The sequence below is a fragment of the Loxodonta africana genome, chromosome 10, assembly GCF_030014295.1.
Source record: "Loxodonta africana isolate mLoxAfr1 chromosome 10, mLoxAfr1.hap2, whole genome shotgun sequence".
In the NCBI taxonomy this organism is placed as follows: domain Eukaryota; kingdom Metazoa; phylum Chordata; class Mammalia; order Proboscidea; family Elephantidae; genus Loxodonta; species Loxodonta africana.
In genome coordinates, this window is record NC_087351.1 from 117,813,241 (window position 1) to 117,836,015 (window position 22,775).

The following is a 22,775-nucleotide window of genomic DNA, read 5'->3' on the forward strand; positions in this document are numbered from 1 at the left end:
ATTAATATTTGTGCCCATCACCTTCCCAACAGGAACACGACCTGGTCAGGGGCCCACATTGTGGCGGAACGGAGCAGTGTGCTAGTGTTTTTGCCAGGTGAGCAACATGGTTTTGGAACCTGGACTGTGAAGTTTGGAGAGAGGCGAAGTTCAAGTCTAGCACAATATTTAGAAGTAGAGTTCTCCATGTGAGTTGTTCTTTCTGAACACTGAGAACACAGACAAATGTGGCTTCCTGCTTGACTTTTTGCCATAACTTTTGTATTTCTGAAAAGGTTTCTCACTGACAATGAAGAGTTTAACTTTTTGAAGACAGTCTTGCCATCTTCAGAATTTTTAATAAAATATTTGGCCTTGTTAAGCTTGCTGTTTCGTGTGTGGTTATAAATGTGAGGTAACTGTCATCAGTCTACAGTTTAAGTTTAGTTAGTAACCTGTTGCTGTTGTAATACCATGAGCTTCACCAGGGTGTCCTTGAGCTCCTTTCGCAGTGTTCGAGAGACAGGCTTTTAAAATACCAGAGAAGGTTAACTTATTTCAAACTGTACTTTTTCAAAATGATCTTTTTACTTTTTTATCAAGTGGTATAGGTTGATGAAATACTGTGACAGTAATTCAGGTGTTTTAGAGTACACGCACTTTTGTGCTCATAGTGATGGGGAGGACAAAGAGGTATGCCAGAAAGGAGTGCACCAGGAGAGTTTAAAACCTGGATCACGTTCTGCTCAGGCTGATTTGGTGGGTTAGCTTTATGTCCCAAAAACAGCCATCAGCTGGCTGTAGGTGGAGTTGTGTCTGCCCCGGTGAGCGTTTACTGACCATTTACTGCACGCTCAGTGTCATATCAGGGAGGGAGTACCCCAGAGAGCCACAGTGACATTTGTGTAAGAGTACCTAAAAGAGGTACTGTAGCTGCTAAATATTGCCCGAGTTAAATCCTTATAAATGATGTTTTACAGTTTAGGTTTGTTATCTTTCTGTTACGTGTTTATGAGAATTCAAATTTGATACATGTTTATATATTTCATTAATTGATCTTTTTTGAAGTGTTTAAATATTGACAATTCATGGTGAGGCAAAAAGCACATTCAGGCTTTATATATTGATAAGCATTTCTTGAATCTAATGAAAAAGCTTAGCATCTCTTTATGACCAAGACTTTAAAACTATGATTTTCTGGTTGTAAAGATTTTTCATGCTTATTGTAAGAAATTTGGAAGATATGGGAAAAAATAAATAAAATTACTCATCCTGCCAGCACCCACAGGCAGTCGCTGTAATGGAAAGGAGAATTTTGGAAGAAAAAAACTTTTCATATTATATTTTTGAGTTGCTGTTGGTCAATGTCATTGTACATTTTACTTATAATTTTGATATATTTAGATGAAGAGGATAAAGTCAACATGAATTGGTAGGACCTTCTTTGAAAAAAAATGCATCTTAATTTAAAGGTTAGTTTTTTAGTAATAAAAAAAAAATTTTTTTTTTCCTTCTCCACTTTTTCTCTTTCTTAGGTCTGGGTGAAATAAACTACATGCATGAACTTCTCACAAACATGGTTCACAAAAGGTGTGTTTAAAGTGATACTGCTATATTTTTACTTGTAAACCGCTGCATTGTCTCCGCCTTAAGTAATTTTAATTACTTCAATGAAGAGTTATTCACTCTTGTAAGTCTCTCGTGTTTGTCTACCCTTTGTAGATATTTAATTTTAGGAATTTTTTTTTTTAGATTACAGGTCTATCCACTTCATTCAAGTGTGACTTTAGAGGAGCAGAATAATGTATTTTTAAGTCCAGTCCCTGGGTACAGAAAGGTAGGAAAATGGGGAAGACAAGTTCTAAGCAGTTCAGGTAAATTTTCCTTAAGGATTCTGCTAATGAACAATGAACTTTCTGTTTCTTCCTGTAGTACGCTGTGTAGCTCGTGGTTAGCTACCTAAGCAAATACTAAACTGGGTATGTTACTTAAGTTTGTCTTTAATTATAAGAAAATTGGCTGACCAGCTCAAGTTTTTCATTTCCTTAACTCTAGGGAGTTGTTGCTGGTGGGTTTCAGCGCCTTTCACTGCCTGGTGTACCGCACGCTTTGGGCCCGTTCTTGTGTCCCTGGGACTTCTTGGGGCAACTTTGGTTAGAATCCATATTCTTGGTCCTGATTTGGGAGGATTTCTTTCATCTCAGAGAATGTCCTGTCACCACCTCCTAGAGCTGCTTGAGATTACCAAAAAAGCCCTGGACTGGCAGCCATGCCCCTTGACCTCTCTGAGAGCAGCCTGGCGGAGTGGGAAACCAGGGCGGCTCTGCGTCAGGGGCTTTTGGTGGCCTCCCGAGAGGAGTTCTGTCAGGGAGAGGATGTAATTTCTGTGTTTAGGTGTGGAGGTTAAGAGCATACACTTGGAAATTGGACAGGACTTCGGTTTTGAATCTTGTCACTGTCACCTATAGTTGTGACTTTGGGCAGATCACTTCTCTAAGACTTAACTTATCAGTTTGAAAGTAGTTGCTAGGAGGGGTAATTAAAATGACAGGTCTCTTGGCACGGAAACTGTAGTACTTAACAGGGCCTGGCACATGCAGACGTCTGGTACCGGTGTGGTGGAACTGCTGCAGATAGAAGCTTATATTTATTGGGTACCTGGTTTGTGCCAGGAGCAGTTCTCAGCTTCCTGTGTTTATTAATGCTTATGATCTTCACAAACGAAAAAACATGAGGTACAGAGAGTAAGTGAGTAACCTGCCCAAGGCTCCGCAGTAGTAGGGAGCAGAGCTGGGGCTCAGAGCAAGCTGGCTTTGGAGCCCTTGCTCTGCAGCCCTCCTCCTCTTCCTCCAGCTTTCATTGTTCCTCCTCCTCCTAGTCCTAATCCCATTCCCCCACCCCTGCCAATTCTGACTTGTATAAAATAGAAAAATGGCTAATTTCAAAATCTGAGTAAGTATTTACATTAAGAAGTTCTAAAATAATTTTTTAGTTCAAGAGTTTTGTGAACTTTTGCTAATGCTATCTAGAACGTAATAAGAATGTCAGATTATTTTCTTTGACTTTTGATAGATTATTCTGTCCACCAACATTGCAGAGAGTTCCTTAACAGTCCCACACGTCAAATACGGTGAGAGCCACCTCTTTTTCTTCATCATGACATAAGCATAGTATTTACAGGCTTATTTGCCCCTCATGAATTGTCCTTCCTCCCTTCCTTTCTTTGAAAGAACGAAGAATTGTTCTTTCCTCCCCACCCCCTCCCTGTTTGTTGTTGTTAGGTGCCATCAAGTTGGGTTCGGACTCGTAGTGACCCTATGCTTGGGAAGAGAGAATTTAGGAAAGTGAGCTCACACAGCTCCGTCTTTTAGTTCCCCACTTCCTCATCACTTGGGCAGCTTTTGGGGCGAGGTTGCTCTGAGGAGGTGTTGGTGACCTTGTGGGAAGTGGAGTTCTGTGACCAAGGGCAAGCAGGTGCCGGGGAGGAGCCCAGTCCTCTCTGCTGCTGGAGGTAGCTGTGCAGTAACCCAGTAGCCTGCATATGTGTTCTTAATTTACTATTTCCTATTTGAAAGCCAGACATGGGCCATGTACTATTCTTGATGCTCGGATACAGTAAGACAATGTCCCTGTTCTCATAATGGCTACATTCCAGTGGGAGAGATAATTAGCACGTCAGAAACGTATCATTTCAGGTGGAAATAAATGTTGTGCAGGAAGTAAAGCAGGGAAAGGGGTTGTAGTTAGTGGGAAATGGTCTTTGGAGGAAGTGTGTTTGAGCAGAGGCCCACACTGACGTGCCGGGTGCACAGAGATGCGTTCAGGCAGGCATTGGCTTTTTCTGGGGAGCAGCCGGGTGGACGTAAGCTGGGCCACGGTGGACAAGAGGGCAGTGACAGGTGTGTTTTCCTGAGCTTTTGTCTCTGTGCCAGGGATGATATAGGTGCTGGGACAGAGCAGTAAACAGAACAGACAGAAGTCTTTCTTTTAATGCCATTGACATCCAGGAGAGGGTATGGCAAAGACAGACAGAGGATAAGGGAAATAAAAATCTGTAGTAAGTTAAAGGACCATGAGCCTAAGAAGAAGAATGAAGTAGGGAGGGTAGGGTGAGAGGGCACACGGGAGGAGAAGGGAAATTGTGGATGAAGTGGCCAAGAGGGCTTCAGCCAGAGGGGAATGTTTGAGCCAGTCCTGAAAGGTGAAGGAGGGAAGGAGCCCGCCGGTACCCAGCAGGGAGAACATTTTGGGTGGAAGGAACAGAAGGGACAATGCCCCTAAGGCAAGGGCCCACCTAGGGTGGTCAGGAACTAGCAGGGAGGCTAGGTGGCTGGGGCGAGATGAGCAGGGGAGCAGGCAGCTAGAGGTGGGCGGGGCCGTCCCAGAGGAGCTCCTCACAGTTACAGCTCTTTACACCTGAGACACCCATCTTTAGCAAGAGGATTTGGCCAGAGGCCAGTCCCCGTGTGTGCCCTCACTCTGGGGCTGCCTCTTTCCCTGCTTCATCACAGTGCTCTGTGGTTTATTTTGCCATTAGTTCTTGGGAGCATGATGCTTACTTTCCTTGTTTTAAATGACAGTTATAGATTTCTGTCTGACCAGAACTCTGGTTTGTGATGAAGATACGAATTACCAGAGTCTACGGCTGAGTTGGGCCTCTAAGACCAGCTGTGATCAGAGGAAAGGTAAGGTACCATCAGGGGCAGTGATGACACGACTGTTGGGTAGCACCTTCAGCTGTGTATCCATCTGTGTTTGTGTTTTTACTCTTAACTGCAGATGCTTTCTCTGTTGGAACCAGTTTTAATTTTAACAACGTCTCATGTGTTGTCAGATGCACCCCTTGGGTCCGTGTGTCCCTAGTCTCTGGCACCCTCAGTGACGGTCTGTACCCAGCAGGTGTGCCCATCAGTGCTGCGCACGATTGCCCCCAGCGAGCTTTTCTTGTTTTTGGTGGAGAGCTGTGGGAGCACAGGGGCCCCGTTCATCTGCGATGCTCCTCCCTCTGGCCTCTCTGCCAGCCTTGCTCTTTCTAGGATTGGTCTCCTGAGCTGGCTGAGAGGCCCATGCAGTGCAGAACACACCCAGGATAGGTTGCTGTGCTCCCCCAGGTGGAGGGTACCTTTAGGGGGCAGGGCCGTGGTGGAGGCTTAGAAATCACTGGTGTTCTATTAAAGAACCTTTTCAGGAGGGGAGGTAAGGCACCACCCCAAGAATACCAGAAGTGCCTGTTGAATATTGGGTCATAAATCTATCCTATTAAAAAAGTAATAAAGGCAACATTATATAAATGTCTACCAGAGCCAGGCACTGCCCTGAGTGCTTTATATGTCATAAGTTGTCTAGTCCTTGTAGCAACCCTGCAAGCTGAGTGCACTCATGGGTCCATCAGGGATGTACTGTGGACAGGGAAGTAGCAAGCTGGCAGTTTCTCCAAGGAAGTGCGGGGCTGAGACCCGACCCAGGACCTCGACTGTTCCTGGAAGGGTTTGCCAGAGAAGGGTTAACAGGGTGATTAAGTAGCCATTAAAATATGGTCATAAAGAGTTTCTCAAAACTTTGGGAAAACCTTACATTTGAGTTATGTATTGTTATAAAAAAAAAAAAAAGAAATAATGCTAGGGGAAAAAGGATATAAAATTGAATATATGTAATCACCCTCCTCTGTTTAACCTCTCTCTCCCCCGAAACCCAAAAAACCATGTGTCTTAGTCATCTAGTGCTGCTGTAACAGAAATACCACAAGTGGGTAACTTCAACAAAGAGAAGTTTATTTTCTCACAGTCTAGTAGGCTAGAAGTTCAAATTCAGGGTCTCAGCTCCAGGAAAAGGCTTCGGAGGAAGGTCCTTGTCATCAGTCTTCCCCTGGTCTAGGAGCTTCTCTGCGCAGGAACCCCAGGTCCAAAGGACGCGCTCTGCTCCCAGCACTGCTTTCTTGGTGGTATGAGGTCACCACTCATACCCTTTTCCTTTTAAGATAAAAGGTGGTGCAGGCCACACTCCAGGGAAACTTCCTTTACATTGGATCAGGGATGCCGCCTTAGTAAGGGCATTACAATTCCACCCTAATCCTCTTTAACATAAAATTACAACCAGAAAATGGAGGACAGCTGCACAATACTGGGAATCATGTCTAACCAAGTTGCTACATATTTTTGGGGGACACAATTCAATCCATGACACTATGCTTAAAAAAATGACTGGAAATAAATATACAAGATGTTAAAGGTGATTTATCTTTGGGTCAGTTTTAAGATTATTGGAGTTGTATCTTTTCTCTACCTTTTTGTTTGTACAAAATTTCTACAGTTAGATGTTTATTATAGAATTTTTCCCTTACAGGAAGTTGAAAAGTAGTGCTTAGAGTCCCGGGAGACTTCCCTTCAGCTTCTCTTGGTGGTGGCGTCTTGACATCACTGTTGTTGTTGGGTGCTGTCAAGTCAGTTCTGACTCATAGTGACCCCACGTGACACAGCTGTTTATTGAACTGGTCTGGTAGAAGATAACAAGGGCCTTTTCTTAATTAACATTTAAAGTAGTAGTATTATTCTTAAGTAAGCACATCTTTATGTTAATATTGAAGTCATGAATGTCAAATGGTGCCTGCACTTCTCTCTCATTGAAGGCCGTGCCGGGCGAGTGTCTAAGGGGCACTGCTACAGGCTGGTGCACAAGGACTTCTGGGACAGCTCCATCCCTGACCACGTCATCCCCGAGATGCTGGTAACGCTTTCCTGTGTTATAGATAGAGCTCTACTGAGCAGTCTGAGGAGTGTGATACTAGGTCTTGTGCAGTTTGGATTCCAGGGAAATTGTGACTTCTGACCGTCCACGTCCTTAATCGCAGTATGAGCTTGCCGCTCACTAAGCCCCAGGTGCTGTGCAGGGACTGTGTGCAGTCTAGGTTTTGGCTGGGTGACAGGATTGTGCTTGAATGCTGCTGTTCCGTGCTTCTGCTGTGAGTGGTTATTGTGCAGCTGGCTCTTTTCTTTCTCTTCTTTCTCCTTTCTCTCCTCTCTTTCTCGCTCTCTTGTTTCTCTCTTCCTCTTTCTTTCTCTGTCTCACCTCTTTCTTTCCCTAGCCTCTTTCTCTTCCTTCTCATTCTCTCTCCCCATCTCTCTCTCTCATTCTCACTTCTCCCTTTCTCACCCTTCCTACTTCTCTTTCGCTGCTTTTCTCTCTCTAAAGCACTAGTTCTGTGAATAGGTTAATTGATTTAATTCTCTTGTGAATTTGAACGTTTTTCTTTTCAGCGATGTCCGTTAGGAAGCACAATATTGAAAGTGAAATTACTTGACATGGGTGAGCCAAGAGCTTTGTTGGCGACTGCCCTCTCTCCACCGAGTCTGAGTGATATTGAACGTACCATCCTTCTCTTGAAGGAGGTAGGGCTCTCTAGTGTTTATGGGTTGTTGGGCAGAGCTAAGTTAATTATTTGTGGGTTGGGGACCTAAATTCTGAATGTGGATATCTTTAAGATGTGTTGAGTATTGTAAATAATAAGTATTTGTTTGAAAAGCCTGTGTAGTGGCTGACTGTTGATTCCAGGTTCTGTACTTGTTCTTTTTTTTTTAATTTTATTTTGTTGTCGTCGTTGAGAATATACACAGCAAAACATATACCAATTCAGCAGCTTAGTGACACTGATGACATCCTTGGAGTCGTGTAATCCTTCTCACCCTCCTTTTCCGAGTTGTTCCTCCACCATTAACATAAATTCACTGCCCCCTAAGGTTGCTATCTAATCTTCCAAGTTGCTGTTGTCACTTTAATCCCATATAGATCTTAAAAGAGCATAGTGCTCAAGGCAGACATTTTTTACTAGCTGAGCTAAACTATTGTTTGATTTTAAGAAGATGTCAGGGGATATTTTTTGGTTTAAGATTTAAAGATTATCTCAGGGCAGTAGTTCCAGGAGTTCATTAGACCTTCATGACTCCAGAAAGTATGGAGTCCATGAGTATTTGAAATTCTGTTCTGTATTTCCCCCCTTTTGATCAGGATTCTTCTATGAAATCTTTGATCAAAATGTTTAGCAAGGGTAGCCAGGCACCATTCCGTTCTTCTGGTCTTGTGGTAGAGGAAACAGTTGTTCATGAAGGCAGTTAGCCACGTATTCCATATCCCCCTCCTATCCCTGACTCCTTCTTCCTTTGTTGCGCCAGGAGAATAGAGACCAACTGTGCCTTGGATGGCCGCCTGTAAACTGTTAAGACCCCAGGCACTATGCTGTGAACTAAGAGGTAGAACAGAAGCACTGAACATGTTACTAGACCAGATAACTGGGATGCCCCATGAAACCATGACCCTAAACATCCAAACTAAGAAACCGAATCCTGTGAGATTTTTGGTTGTACCTAAGCAGCCTCGGCAGCTTTTGGTCATTGTTGTAAATACATCTATCACACAGTGTTGACCAGTTCGACTTTTTACAACTGTGCAACTTACTGGCAGCAGTGACCGTAATCAGCTGTGCAACCCTACGCTTCGTCAGTGCGGTGTTTCCATTACTGCTAACCCTTTTTTCCCCTCTCCCTCCCACCCCTGGTAACCACTAATAAACTTGGCTCTCTATACATATGGCTTTTCTTATCTTTTTATGTAACTGAGGTCATACAATATTTGTCATTTTGTGATTGACTGACTTACTCAGCATAGTGTCTTCCAGCTCCATCCGTATTGTAGCATGTATCAAGACTTCAGAGGAGGAGCCCTGGTGGTGCAGTAGTGAAAGCGCTCGGCTGCTAACCAAAAGGTGGGCGATTCAAACTCACCAGCCACTGCACAGGAGAAAGATGTGCCTGTCTTCTTCCTTAAAGATTTACAGTCTTGGAAACCGTATGGGGCAGTTCTACACTGTCCTGTGTGGTCCGTATGAGTCAGAATTTACTCGATGGCAGTGAGTGTGGTGGATTTGGGATTGAGACTTCATTTTTTCCTACTGGCTGAATAGCATTCTGCTGTATATATGTACCACATTTTGTTTATCATTCATCCGTTGATGGGCATTTAGGTTGTTCCCACCTTTTGGCTATTGTGAATAGTGCCGCAGTGAACACTGGTGTACGAGTCTCCATTTGAGTCTCTACTTTCCAGTCTTTTGGGTGTATACCTAGGGGTGGAATTGCTGGGTCATATGGTAGCTCTAATTTTAGTTTTTTAGGGAACCACTACACTGTTGTCCACAATGGCTGTACCATTTTGCATTCCAACCAGCATTGAGTAAGGGTTCCAATTCCCCACATTCTCGCTAACATTTATTGTTTTCCATTTTTTGATCTTAGCCATCCTGTTTTTGTTGTTGTTGTTAGGTGCTGTGAAGTTGGTTCCAATTCACAATGACCCTGTGTACAATAGAATGAAACACTGCCCCGTCCTGCGCCATCCTCACAATCGTTATGCTTGAGCTCATTGTTGCAGCCACTGTGTCAATCCATCTCATTGAGGACCTTCCTCTTTTTTGGTGAGCCTCTACTTCACCAAGCATGATGCCCAAAGTATGTGAGATGAAGTCTCGCCATTCTCGCTTCTAAGGAACATTCTGGTTGTACTTCTTCCAAGACACCTTTGTTCATTCTTTTGGCAGTCCATGGTATATTCAATATTCTTTGCCAGCACCATAATGCAAAGGCATCAGCTCTTTTTCGGTCTTCCTTATTGTCTAACTTGTGCATACTTGGCTCAGGTGCACCTTAGTCCTGAAAGTGACATCTTTGCTTTTTAACACTTTAAGGAGGTCTTTTGGAGCAGATTTGTCCAGTGTCGTACATTGTTTGATTTCTTGACTGCTGCTTCCATGGGCATTGATTGTGGATCCAAATAAAATGAAATCCTTGACAACTTCAATATTTTCTTCATTTATCATAATGTTGCTTATTGGTCCAGTTGTGAGGATTTTTGTTTTCCTTATGTTGAGGTGTAATCCATATTGAAGGCTATAGTCTTTGATCTTCATCAGTAAGTGCTTCAAGTCCTCTTCCCTTTCAGCAAACAAGGTTGTGTCATCTGCATATTGCAGGTCGTTAATGAGTCTTCCTCTAATCCAGATGCCCCGTTCTTCATATAGTCCAGCTTCTTGGATTATTTGCTCAGCATACAGATTGAATAGGTATGGTGATAGCGTGCAACCCTGATGCACACCTTTCCTGACTTTAAACCATGCAGTGTCCTCCTCGTTCTGTTAAAGCAACTGCCTCTTGATCTATGTACAGGTTCTGCATAAGCACAATTAAGTGTTCTGGGATTCCCATTCTTCGCAGTGTTATCCATAATTTGTTACGATCCACACAGTCAAATGCCTTTGCATAGTTAATAAAATACAGGTACACATCTTTCTGGTATTCTCTGCTTTCAGCCAAGATCCATCTGACATCAGCAATGATATCTCTTGTTCCACTTCCCCTTCTGAATCCAACTTGAGCTAATGGGAATGAACTGGTATCTCATTGTGGTTTTTATTTGTATCTCTCCAGTCCACGATGTGGTTTTGATTTGTACCTCTTCCAATCCATGATGGCTAACAACACTGAATGTCTTTGCATGTGTTTGCTGGCCATTTGAACGTCCTCTTTGTTGAAATGTCTATTGAAGTCCTTTGTACATTTTATGATTGGGTTATTTGTCTTTTGTTTAAGTTGTAGAAGTTTTATATTTATATTTTGGTTATTAGATTCTTGTCAGATATATATTTTATGAAGATATTCTTCCATTTGGTAGCTTGCCCTTTTACTTTATTGGTAGAGTCTTTTGATGAAGAAAAATTTTTAATTTTTATGGGGTTCCTTTTTTTTTTTTTTGTCTTTTACTGTTTGTACTGTTACTAAATTAGATAATTTATTGTTAAAAGCTAGGCCTGACCGCATTGCCCCTGATTTTTCTTCTGAGAATTTTATGGTTTTGGTTTGCACATTTAGGTCCTTCTTAACCCATTTGGAATTTGTTTTTGTGTGTGGCGAGGCATGGATCCTGTTTCCTTTTTCCTGTATGTGAAATTCCAGTTTTCCCAGCATCGTTTATCGAAGACTCTTCTTTCCCCATTGAGTGGACTTAGCACCCTTGTCAAAAATTAGTTGACAATAGATGTGTGGGTTTATTTTTGGACTCTCAATTCTATTCCCTTGGTCTATGTGTCAGTTGTTATACTAGTACCAGGGTGTCTTGATTACTGTAGCTGTGTAGTATGTTTTAAAATCAGGAAGTGTGAGGCCTCCTACTTTGTTCTTTCAGCATTGTTCTAGCTATTTGAGGCCTCTTGCTATTCCATGTGAAGTTGAGGATTGATTTTTCTATTTCTATAAAGAAGGCTGTTGGAATTTTGATTGGGATGCATTACTCTCACTAAACCAAACCAAACCCACTGCCGTCGAGTCGATTCCGACTCATAGCGACCCTATAGGACAGAGTAGAACTGCCCCATAGAGTTTCCAAGGAGCGCCTGGTGAATTTGAACTGCCAGCCTCTTGGTTAGCAGCCGTAGCACTTAACCACCACGCCACCAGGGTTTCCTTACTCTCACTAGTGCCAGAGAAATTCACTTTGTTCCTGTAAGTAGATAACAAAGTGTCACCTGATAACCATTCGAATAAAATGACATTTTAAAACATGAATGTTAGATACCTACTGAAGTTTTATCCGCCAAAAGTTGCTTTTTATTTCTTGTGTTGGACTCCTGGTGCCCCCTCCGTTTAAAGCAGACGAGAGAGTATGAGTGAGCCAGTGTCTGCTAGTGGCACCTGCTTGTCTTCTGCAGGTCGGAGCACTGGCGGTCAGTGGTCAGAGAGAGGACGAGAACCCCCACGATGGTGAGCTGACCTTCCTGGGAAGAGTCTTAGCCCAGCTTCCTGTTAATCAACAACTTGGTAAACTCATCGTCCTTGGGCATGTGTTTGGCTGTCTAGATGAGTGTCTCATCATAGGTAAGTGTCAGAGCAGAGAGTTGCCAGGGGAAGTGCGCCTCGTGCCACTCTGACAGTCAAGTGTCCTCTGTGTTTTCTGTTGTTAGCGGCTGCGCTTTCTCTGAAGAATTTTTTCGCGATGCCTTTTAGACAGCATCTTGATGGATATAGGTATTTAATATTCATGTTTTAAAATGTCATTTTGTTCTAATGGTATCATGTGACACTTTTTCTTGTCTATCTGCAGGAACAAAGTGAATTTCTCTGGTGATAGTAAAAGTGACTGCATTGCACTCGTTGAGGCATTTAAAGTAAGTTTTCTGTTGTGCAGCCTCCGAAAGCAGTGACCACAGATTGCTAGTCAGTTTTTGGGCCATAAATCTGTGAGGCAGAAACAGACACTGTTTTCTCTGTCAAAAAGTAGTGTTGGGCTTATGGTTGTCCAACATTAAATAAACTGTGTTAGGGGACGTGGGTGGAGGTGGGAGTCGATTTTGTGAAGTTGACTGAAACATTAAATTTGTAAATTTTCTGTGGCCCTAATGTGTTGGAAATATATTATTTATGTACTTATTTTTAATAATTGAGTTAGCCACTACAGTATTTTGAAGCTGGGTCATTTGTGTTTAGGCTTGGCAGGCCTGCAGGCAGAGAGGAGAGCTGCGGCACCCCAAGGTTGGTTCCTGCTTCCTGTGTGTTCTCTGCAGGCGCTGAGTGACCAGATTCCCTGGGATTCTGGTCTTACCTCGACCTCACCCTGTGAGGCAGGATGGCAGGGGCTCCTGGTGGTTGTCAGAGAGTGGCCATCCGTGTGGGGGTGGGCTGGTACTTTGGCAGCATGCCTTGCACCCTTCGCCTTCCCTCTGTGCGCTCTTGGGTGGTAGCTCCCAGCCGCAGTTGGGGTGACTCCACATGGGGTTTCTCTTTCTAAAGCGTCAGCAGCCTCTTTGGCTCTAAGTGCTTAATACCTGTGGGTATTCGATGGAACACCTTGGTTCAAAATTAAGACCCTGAATCCTTTTCTCTGAGTATTTTCAGCTAAGCTTTAAATAGTGGACTTATAAGAAATATAACCCATTGGCCTCCATTTTATTTTTTTCTGAACAGGTTTTCATTGATGTTTGTAGTTTTATGGAAGTTATTACAGAACTTATCTTTCTAAACTGACTGGGTTCAAAGGACTGTTGATAGGTCTGTGTGTTTAAATTGGCAGGGCCTAGCAGTATGTCTCTCTGCCAGTGACTGTGAGTTTCCTTTCAAAGCTACCTTTTAAGGAATCAGCCGTATTATTTTCCTCCTTGGTATGCATTCTGTCAGACGACTTTTCCAGAGATAAGCAAGGTGCATCTACCTTTAATTTAGGAGATAAGTGAGCTCATAAGCAGCAGCATTTCTGTGTAGGTTTGGGGTTGGGGGTTTTTGTTTCCCAGCTTCCATGTGGAAGTAGATGCCCCTGGGGAGGGAATAACACCAAGTCAACTTGAGTAAAGTGTCGTAGCCCACAGGTTTATATACATCATCAGACTTTTTAATTAGATAGATATATGTGTTATAGTAGCCAAACTAAATTCTAATTTGTTACAGTTATATTAATTATTTGGCTTTTATGTATTTAAAGGATGAACTTGACTGGGGACGGTTAAATTACATTCAGATCAAGAGAATCAGAGAGGTAAGCTGTAAATCCTTTAAATAAGTAAATGCAGACAAAGATGACCCCTCAAGTGTTTATTAGGTATCAGAGATACACAGAGAAGCAGCGAGTGTTCCGAGGAACACAACCTCTGTCCTCTTCCCGACTCTGGAGGAGTGCCGGTGTTTGACCTTTAGACAGGATACCTGCCTGGGATTTGGGAAGTACTCTTCCAGGTTTTAAGGAAGTTTTTTTCCTTTCATACAGAGTTTAATAAGGAATGGACATATAATTTTGTCGATTTTGTTTTCAGTATGCGTAAAGACACTCACACAGCTGTTTCACTTTTAACCTGTTAATATAATTAAATACATTGCGGCTTCCCTAGTGTCAGTCCAGCCTTGTGTTCTTGGAATAAACCCCACCTGATTATATTTTCTTTCAAGACATTGCTGGATTCCACTGCCAGTGTTTCCTCTAGAACATTTACATTCGTATTGATGAGTGAACTTGGTTTGTGGTTTGTGTGTGTGTGCACACGAGTGTGCGTGCTGCTATCAGAGTTTGATGGTAAGGCCATGCCATCCTTGCGGGATGTTCTGTGCCCAGGAACAGTGTTAAACAACTGGAAACGTCTGTTTCTCACAGATTTGGTAGAACTCACCATGAAAGCACTTGGGACGTGGGCTTCTTTGAAAACTAGGTTTTATAAAATAACTTTTTCAATTTTTCTGATAGTTACGGATCCATTCTGGTTTCTAACTCTTTGGAGTCATTCTTCATGAGTTTTCTTTTTTTACTCAAGCGTCCACTTAATCTAGATTGTCAGTTGTGTTGGTATACAGTAATAAGTAATACTCTGGCATAATCCACTTTATGTAGGTTGTCAGGTGTGTTGGTATACAGTAATAAGTAATACTCTGGCATAATCCACTTTATGTAGGTTGTCAGGTGTGTTGGTATACAGTAATAAGTAATACTCTGGCATAATCCACTTTATGTAGGTTGTCAGGTGTGTTGGTATACAGTAATAAGTAATACTCTGGCATAATCCACTTTATGTAGGTTGTCAGGTGTGTTGGTATACAGTAATAAGTAATACTCTGGCATAATCCACTTTATGTAGGTTGTCAGGTGTGTTGGTATACGGTTATAAGTAATACTCTGACATAATCCACTTTAGGTTCTCAGGTGTGTTGGTATACAGTAATAAGTAATACTCTGACATAATCCACTTTATCTAGGTTGTCAGGTGTATTGGTATACAGTAATAAGTAATACTCTGACATAATCCACTTTATCTAGGTTGTCAGGTGTATTGGTATACAGTAATAAGTAATACTCTGACATAATCCACTTTATGTAGGTTGTCAGGTGTGTTGGTATACAGTAATAAGTAATACTCTGGCATAATCCACTTTATGTAGGTTGTCAGTTGTGTTGGTATACAGTAATAAGTAATACTCTGGCATAATCCACTTTATGTAGGTTGTCAGGTGTGTTGGTATACAGTAATAAGTAATACTCTGGCATAATCCACTTTATGTAGGTTGTCAGGTGTGTTGGTATACGGTTATAAGTAATACTCTGACATAATCCACTTTAGGTTCTCAGGTGTGTTGGTATACAGTAATAAGTAATACTCTGACATAATCCACTTTATCTAGGTTGTCAGGTGTATTGGTATACAGTAATAAGTAATACTCTGACATAATCCACTTTATCTAGGTTGTCAGGTGTATTGGTATACAGTAATAAGTAATACTCTGACATAATCCACTTTATGTAGGTTGTCAGGTGTGTTGGTATACAGTAATAAGTAATACTCTGGCATAATCCACTTTATGTAGGTTGTCAGGTGTGTTGGTATACAGTAATAAGTAATACTCTGGCATAATCCACTTTATGTAGGTTGTCAGTTGTGTTGGTATACAGTAATAAGTAATACTCTGGCATAATCCACTTTATGTAGGTTGTCAGTTGTGTTGGTATACAGTAATAAGTAATACTCTGACATAATCCACTTTAGGTTCTCAGGTGTGTTGGTATACAGTAATAAGTAATACTCTGACATAATCCACTTTATCTAGGTTGTCAGGTGTATTGGTATACAGTAATAAGTAATACTCTGACATAATCCACTTTATCTAGGTTGTCAGGTGTATTGGTATACAGTAATAAGTAATACTCTGACATAATCCACTTTATGTAGGTTGTCAGGTGTGTTGGTATACAGTAATAAGTAATACTCTGACATAATCCACTTTATCTAGGTTGTCAGGTGTATTGGTATACAGTAATAAGTAATACTCTGACATAATCCACTTTATGTAGGTTGTCAGGTGTGTTGGTATACGGTTGTAAGTAATACTCTGACATAATCCACTTTATGTAGGTTGTCAGGTGTGTTGGTATACGGTTGTAAGTAATACTCTGACATAATCCACTTTATCTAGGTTGTCAGTTGTGTTGGTATACAGTAATAAGTAATACTCTGACATAATCCACTTTATGTAGGTTGTCAGGTGTGTTGGTATACAGTAATAAGTAATACTCTGACATAATCCACTTTATCTAGGTTGTCAGGTGTGTTGGTATACAGTAATAAGTAATACTCTGACATAATCCACTTTGTGTAGGTTGTCAGGTGTGTTGGTATACAGTAATAAGTAATACTCTGGCATAATCCACTTTATGTAGGTTGTCAGGTGTGTTGGTATACAGTTGTAAGTAATACTCTGACATAATCCACTTTATGTAGGTTGTCAGGTGTGTTGGTATACGGTTGTAAGTAATACTCTGACATAATCCACTTTATGTAGGTTGTCAGGTGTGTTGGTATACAGTTGTAAGTAATACTCTGACATAATCCACTTTATGTAGGTTGTCAGGTGTGCTGGTATACAGTTGTAAGTAATACTCTGACATAATCTACTTGATGTAGGTTGTCAGGTGTGTTGGTGTACAGTTGTAAGTAATACTCTGACATAATCCACTTTATGTAGGTTGTCAGGTGTGTTGGTATACAGTTGTAAGTAATACTCTGACATAATCAAACCTGCATGGGTGTTTACCTTTTCTCATTCTGGTTGTGTACTTGTGTCTGCTCCGTGTTTCTTGATTGGATTTGCAACATATTTTTGTTTTACTGTCTTTTGCAGAACTTACTCTTGGATTGATTTAGCAGTTTTACTGTGTACGTTTTTTCTGGGGGAGGGGAGAGGGTCATGGAGGGTTCTAATTGATGTTTGCTTTTCTGTAGTATTTTAATTCTTCTATTTCTCTTGGTTTATTTATTTATTTTTTAATCTTCCTGAGATGAATAGTTATTTCATTAATATTTTCAGTCCTCCTAGTTAACAAAAACATTAAAGCTATGAATTTGTTTTGTGAGCACAGCGTGGCCACATCCCTTGATTTGGAGGAGCAGGGACCCCCTTGTTACTGTTGTTGTAATACTTAGTCTTCATATTTTACAGTGTTGGTTTTCTCTTTGACATAAGAGTTTTTATAGAATAGTATTTGATAATTTCCAGGTAGAAAGAGATTTTTTTAGTATCTCTTACTTTGTTGTTAATTTCTGATTTTATTGCACTGTGGTCAGAGAAAGCACCTTGTATAATTTTTAATTGGTTTTCGGCTAGAGAACCAATATGTGATTACAGTTGGTAAGAGAGAAATGAAGGATTAATGTGGGAGCGCCCCCCTCCGCTCCCCAGGACTCGGGCTTTTCTCCCTGCTCGGAGCTCACAGTTTTCTATCCTTCCAGCTCACGTTCACATGCATGGCTTGTGTGGTTCCGTCTTTTTACTTGGGACCATGCGGGGCTGACTTAGTTTATGGTCAGTTCATGGGTGTTTGGAGTAGTGTATTCTCATGTGTTTGTACATTTAAAGTTTGATAGTTTTGTTACAACTGGACGTTGATTTTATTCATTCAGAGGGACTGTTGACCTGTTGGTCACTTAGCTCGTTCTGAGTCATCAGAGCGTTAAACTTTCCTGGTGGAGGTTTGGAAGGTGTTTAAAGAACGAAAAGGTTTTGGCCACCTGCTCTTCTGACACGCACGGGTGACTGCACCGATGCTCGCCTGGGTGGTGGTGGTCTGTTCATAAATGAGGATCATGCTGCCTGCAGTGTTGTATCCTGGTGTCTTCTCTTAGCACTTGATTTTGCCTCTTACCCATTAGTTTTACTTATTAATTTGTCTTTAATAAGGTGACTTTAATAGCTGTGATATCTCATCCCATAGATGTACTAAAACTTTCCCCTCTGTGCCCTTATCTTCTGTTTTGAATAACGTGGACTCTGAGCCATCAGAGTTGAACGTGTCTCCCTCAGGTGGCTGAACTGTATGAAGAACTGAAGACTCGGATCTCACAGTTCAACATGTATGTGGGCTCCCAGCGGCCCGCTGTGGACCACGAGTACATATATAAGCAGCGGTTCATCCTCCAGGTGTGACGGGGTTCCTGGATTCCCTGTCCTGGTTCTCTCTCCTCCCTGGGACCTGTGGATGAGAAAGTGCTTACTCCCCCTTTTTGACACGGTCATGCCTCAAAGGAGATCTTAGGTCCAAAATGTTCATACTGTATTTGGGGACCAGGAAAAACTCTTGTCTTCATGGCTTAGGTTCCCATGTAATTGAGTGGATGGTTCTAATTTCCAGGGAGTGTTTCTGTCCAGTGCCAATGCTAGTGCTGCTTCAGGAGAGAGACCCTTTTGTTTTAACTCCTAAGAAACTGAAATGCTCTCAGTTGTACTTTGATTGTATGTAGCTGTTCCCTTGAATTATGATTTCAGCTTTGGAGGCCATAAACTCAGACTAGCAGCCTACGGTGTGGGACCTTCAGGGATTTTGTGAAGGACGTACGTTTAGAAAGGTGAATAGTGGCCTCTGTCTGGAGCTTTCAGAGGAGCAGGCACAGGTGTAGGCTGCTGGCCTAGAACTGAGCTCTAGGTGGATGCCTGCAAACTGGTTATGCTGGGAGTCAGAGTTGTTCTGGATGGAAAGTTGGCCCAGGGCTGGAGTCAGAGTTGTTCTGGATGGAAAGTTGGCTCAGGGTTGGGGGATAGTTTCCTGTGGGCGTACTTCAAACGGGGTATTTTTTATTAGAGGAGGGACTTGCAGAGCATTTAAAAGAAGTGAATGTTGGGAACTAGCCTGCTGCCCTAGGTCCCAGCGTTCCAACTGGGACTTTATCTAAAAATACGGAAAGTGCCTGACCCCATAGAAGCCAGCGTGTAGGGGAGGAGGTGGAGAGGATAGGCCAACCCTTTGTAACCCCCCAGTGTTTCCTCGAGCTCTTTCAAACAAAGACCACGTGTGAAGGATTTCTGTTATGGTTAAATAGCCAGAGTGGTGACTATCTGCATGATTGGTGAAAGGTCTAGTTTTTATATAAATTACACTCATCCTTGATATTTGTAGAAGTCATACCATTTGAGGATGAGATTAGTATATTGGTGAGAATAACTCATAAAAGAATACTTTTTTAAATTGCATTTTTAAAATTGTGGTGAAATATATATACCAAAACATTGGCTGTTTCAACCACTTTCAAGCATGTAATTCAGTGACATTAATTGCATTCACCTTCTTGTCCAGCCATCACCATTATCCATTTTCAAATGTTTTTTATCCCCCTGAACAGAAACTCTTGGAAACCCTGGTGGCGTAGTGGTTAAGTGCTACAGCTGCTAACCAAAAGGTCGGCAGTTTGAATCCACCAGGCGCTCCTTGGAAACTCTACAGAGCAGTTCTACTCTGTCCTATAGGGTCGCTATGAGTCGGAATCGACTCGATGGCAGTGGGTTCGGTTTGGTTTTTTTGAACAGAAACTCAGTGCCCCGTAAGTAATAACACCCAGCTGCACTCTTTCCCCAGTCCCCAGTGACCACTAGCAGACTTTGTCTCTATGCGTTTGCCTGTTGTAAGCTTTGCATATAAGTGGAGTCATACAGTATTAAAATAGTGCTTTTACTTCATGAAAATACATTTCTTTCCTAGGTTGTATTGGCAGGTGCTTTTTATCCAAATTATTTTACTTTTGGGCAGCCGGATGAGGAAATGGCCGTGAGGGAGTTGGCTGGCAATGACCCGAAGACAACAGTTGTGGTAGGTGGGGCAGACGGGGGTCTTCCTTAGAGGGCAGACTGGGCCACGGTAGGCGGAGTGGACAGGGGACCTTCTGTAGAGGGCAGACTGGGCCATGGTAGGTGGAGTGGACAGGGGACCTTCTGTAGAGGGTGGACTGGGCCATGATAGGCGGAGTGGACAGGGGATCTTCTATAGAGGGTAGACTGGGCCATGGTAGGCGGAGTGGACAGGGGTTCTTCTGTAGAGGGTGGACTGGGCCATGACAGGTGGAGTGGACAGGTGACCTTCTGTAGAGAGTGGACTGGGCCGTGATAGATAGAGTAGACAGGACACCTTCTGTAGAGAGTGGACTGGGCCATGATAGGTAGAGTAGATAGGAGACCTTCCATAGAGGATGGACTGGGCCATGTTAGGTAGAGTAGATAGGAGACCTTCTGTAGAGGGTGGACTGGGCCATGTTAGGTAGAGTAGATAGGAGACCTTCCATAGAGGATGGACTGGGCTGTGGTTTTCAGACAGGGTGCTATTTCAGTGTGGCTGATTGCAAACATTTGACTTCTCTAGGTGTTTCTGGTTTAGTAGTATTAAATGGATTTTTCTTTGCAAGTGAATACTATGGATCATTTGACCTTTCTAGATACATCTACTTGCTCTTCATTCTCCTGCTTGGTTTTTTGCAGACTTGTTCTTAAAAGAAAGCCTTGAGAACTTATTTGTTCACGAGTAATGGCAAAAAAAAAAAAAATTTTTTTTTTTTTTTTAATGGCAATTTGAGCATGTGTTGTTTTGAAGGATTTAGGGCACTTTTCCATAAGCTTAAGAACATCTCATTGATTAATGACTTCATTTCACACAAAGTAAAATGTTATTGGCTTGCAGCTTAGTGCTGTGGTTTATGCCCCTGATCCCTGGGCCTGTGTGCTCAACAGAACTACCTAAACTAAAAAAAAAAAAAATTTTTTTTTTTTTTACCTAGAGAGTGTCAATTTTACTTAGTTGTTTAACTTCAGATTTGAGCGTCCCATGCCACATAATACGAATTAGAATGTGGGGAGGCATGGGCTGGAAATCAGCATATGAATAGTCTGTGCTTTGGGTGAGTCTCATGATGGGCACAGGCACTAGCCATGGGGGTGGCACTTGTGGGCCATTGTTTGAGCCCCGGCAGGACTGTGGTACACAAGCGGAATAAAGCATTTGGGAGCTGAACTTTTATTAGACTGCCTTGTTCTGATACTAGCCCACAGATACAGCCTAATAGAAATGAATGAAAAGCACTTGGCAAAGTTCCTGGCTATAGTAAGCATGCAGTCATTGTTAGGGTTCATTCCTGTGATTGTCACCACCACTGCTGCTACTATTACTGAGGAAATGAGCTCCCAAGGAGAGGGTCCTATAACAAGAGCGTCACAAATGGAGATCTTTGAAGAACACTGCAATGAACTGGTGCTTACGCTGGAGACAAGAGCGATGCTGAGATACAATTTATGCCTGTGGGAGGACTGTCTTAGGCTGGGGTCTCTAGAGGAACAAAACCAGTGATGTATATATATAGATGTGTATAAACATATATGGAGAGATTTATTTCAAGGAAATGGCTCACACAGTTATGGAGGCTAGTAAGTCCCAAATCCATGGGTCAGAGGTCAAGCTGGAGGCTTCTCCTGTCTCACGTGGTTGGTAGGGGCTGCTGTTGTTAGGTGCTGCCCAGCCAGTCTTGACTCATGGCGACCCTGTGCACTACAGAACTAAACAATGCCTGATCCTTTACCATCCTCACAATTGTTGCTGTGCTTGAGCCCATTGTTGAAGCCATTGTGTCAGTCCATCTTGTTGAGGGTCTTCCTCTTTTTCACTGACCCTCTACTCTACCAAGCATGATGTCCTTTTCCAGGGATTGATCCCTCCTGACCACATGTCCAAAGTACATGAGACAAAGTCTCGCCATCCTTGCTTCTAAGGAGCATTCTGGTTGTACCACTTCCAAGACAGATTTGTACATTCTTTTCACAGTCCATGGTATATTCAGTATTCTTTGCCAACACCACAATTCAAAGGCATCAATAATTCTTTGGTCTTCCTTATTCATTGCCCAGCTTTCACATGCATATGAGGCGATTGAAAACACCATGGCTTGGGTCAGGTGCGCCTTAGTCCTCAAGGTGACATCTTTGCTTTTCGACACTTTAAAGAGATCTTTTGCAGCAGATTTGCCCAATGCAGTGTCTTTTGATTTCTTGACTGCTGCTTCCATGAGTGTTGATTGTGGATCCAAGTAAAATGAAATCCTTGATGACCTCAATCTCTTCTCCATTAATTATGATGTTGCTTACTGGTCCAGTTGTGAGAATTTTTGTTTTCTTCATGTTGAGGCGTAGTCCATACTGAAGGCTATGGTCTTTGATCTTCATCAGTAAGTGCTTAAAGCCCTCTTCACTTACAGCAAGCAGGGTTGTGTCATCTGCATGTTGCAGGTTGTTATTGAGTTTTCCTCCAATCCTGACGACCCCGTTCTTCTTCATATAGTCTAGCATCTCAGATTATTTGCTCAGCATACAGATTGAATAGGTATGGTGAAAGGATACAACCCCGATGCATACCTTTTCTGACTTTAAACTATGTAGTATCCCCTTGTTCTGTTCAAAGGACTGCCTCTTTGATCTCTGTACAGATTCCTCATGAGCACAATTAAGTGTTCTGGAATTTCCATTCTTCACAATGTTATCCATAATTTGTTATGACCCACACAGTTGAATGTCCTAGCATAGTCAATGAAACACAGGTCAACATCTTTCTGGTGTTCTCTACTTTGAGCCAGGATCCATCTGACATCAGCAGTGATGTCCCTGGTTCCACGTCCTGTTCTGAATGTGGCTTGAATTTCTGGCAGTTCCCTGTCAATATAATGCTGCAGCTGCTTTTGAATGATCTTCAGGAAAATTTTGCTTTTGTGTGATATTAATGATATTTTTCAATAATTTCTGGATTTGGTTGGATCACCTTTCTTGGGAATAGGCATAAATATGGATCTCTTCCAGTTGGTTGGCCAGGTAGCTGTCCTCCAGATTTCTTGGCATTGAAAAGTGAGCACTTCCAGTGCTGCATCCATTTGTTGAAACATCTCAATTGGGTGTTCTGTCAATTCCTGGAGCCTTGTTTTTCGCCAGTGC

The 22,775-nt window shown here is 42.2% G+C and overlaps 1 protein-coding gene across 1 annotated transcript in view; it reads left to right on the forward strand.

The window, feature by feature from the left end:
- Window positions 1–22,775, forward strand: part of TDRD9 (tudor domain containing 9) — a 123,184-nt gene that overhangs the window by 52,077 nt on the left and 48,332 nt on the right. The window contains exons 8-21 of the mRNA XM_023546609.2: window positions 33–97; window positions 1,515–1,569; window positions 1,732–1,816; window positions 3,052–3,109; window positions 4,560–4,664; window positions 6,605–6,702; window positions 7,233–7,364; window positions 11,729–11,894; window positions 11,981–12,044; window positions 12,121–12,184; window positions 12,504–12,548; window positions 13,492–13,545; window positions 17,847–17,963; window positions 19,516–19,623. Of these exons, the coding sequence (XP_023402377.1) occupies window positions 33–97; window positions 1,515–1,569; window positions 1,732–1,816; window positions 3,052–3,109; window positions 4,560–4,664; window positions 6,605–6,702; window positions 7,233–7,364; window positions 11,729–11,894; window positions 11,981–12,044; window positions 12,121–12,184; window positions 12,504–12,548; window positions 13,492–13,545; window positions 17,847–17,963; window positions 19,516–19,623 (1,216 nt within the window). The remainder of the gene's footprint in view (window positions 1–32; window positions 98–1,514; window positions 1,570–1,731; window positions 1,817–3,051; window positions 3,110–4,559; window positions 4,665–6,604; window positions 6,703–7,232; window positions 7,365–11,728; window positions 11,895–11,980; window positions 12,045–12,120; window positions 12,185–12,503; window positions 12,549–13,491; window positions 13,546–17,846; window positions 17,964–19,515; window positions 19,624–22,775) is intronic.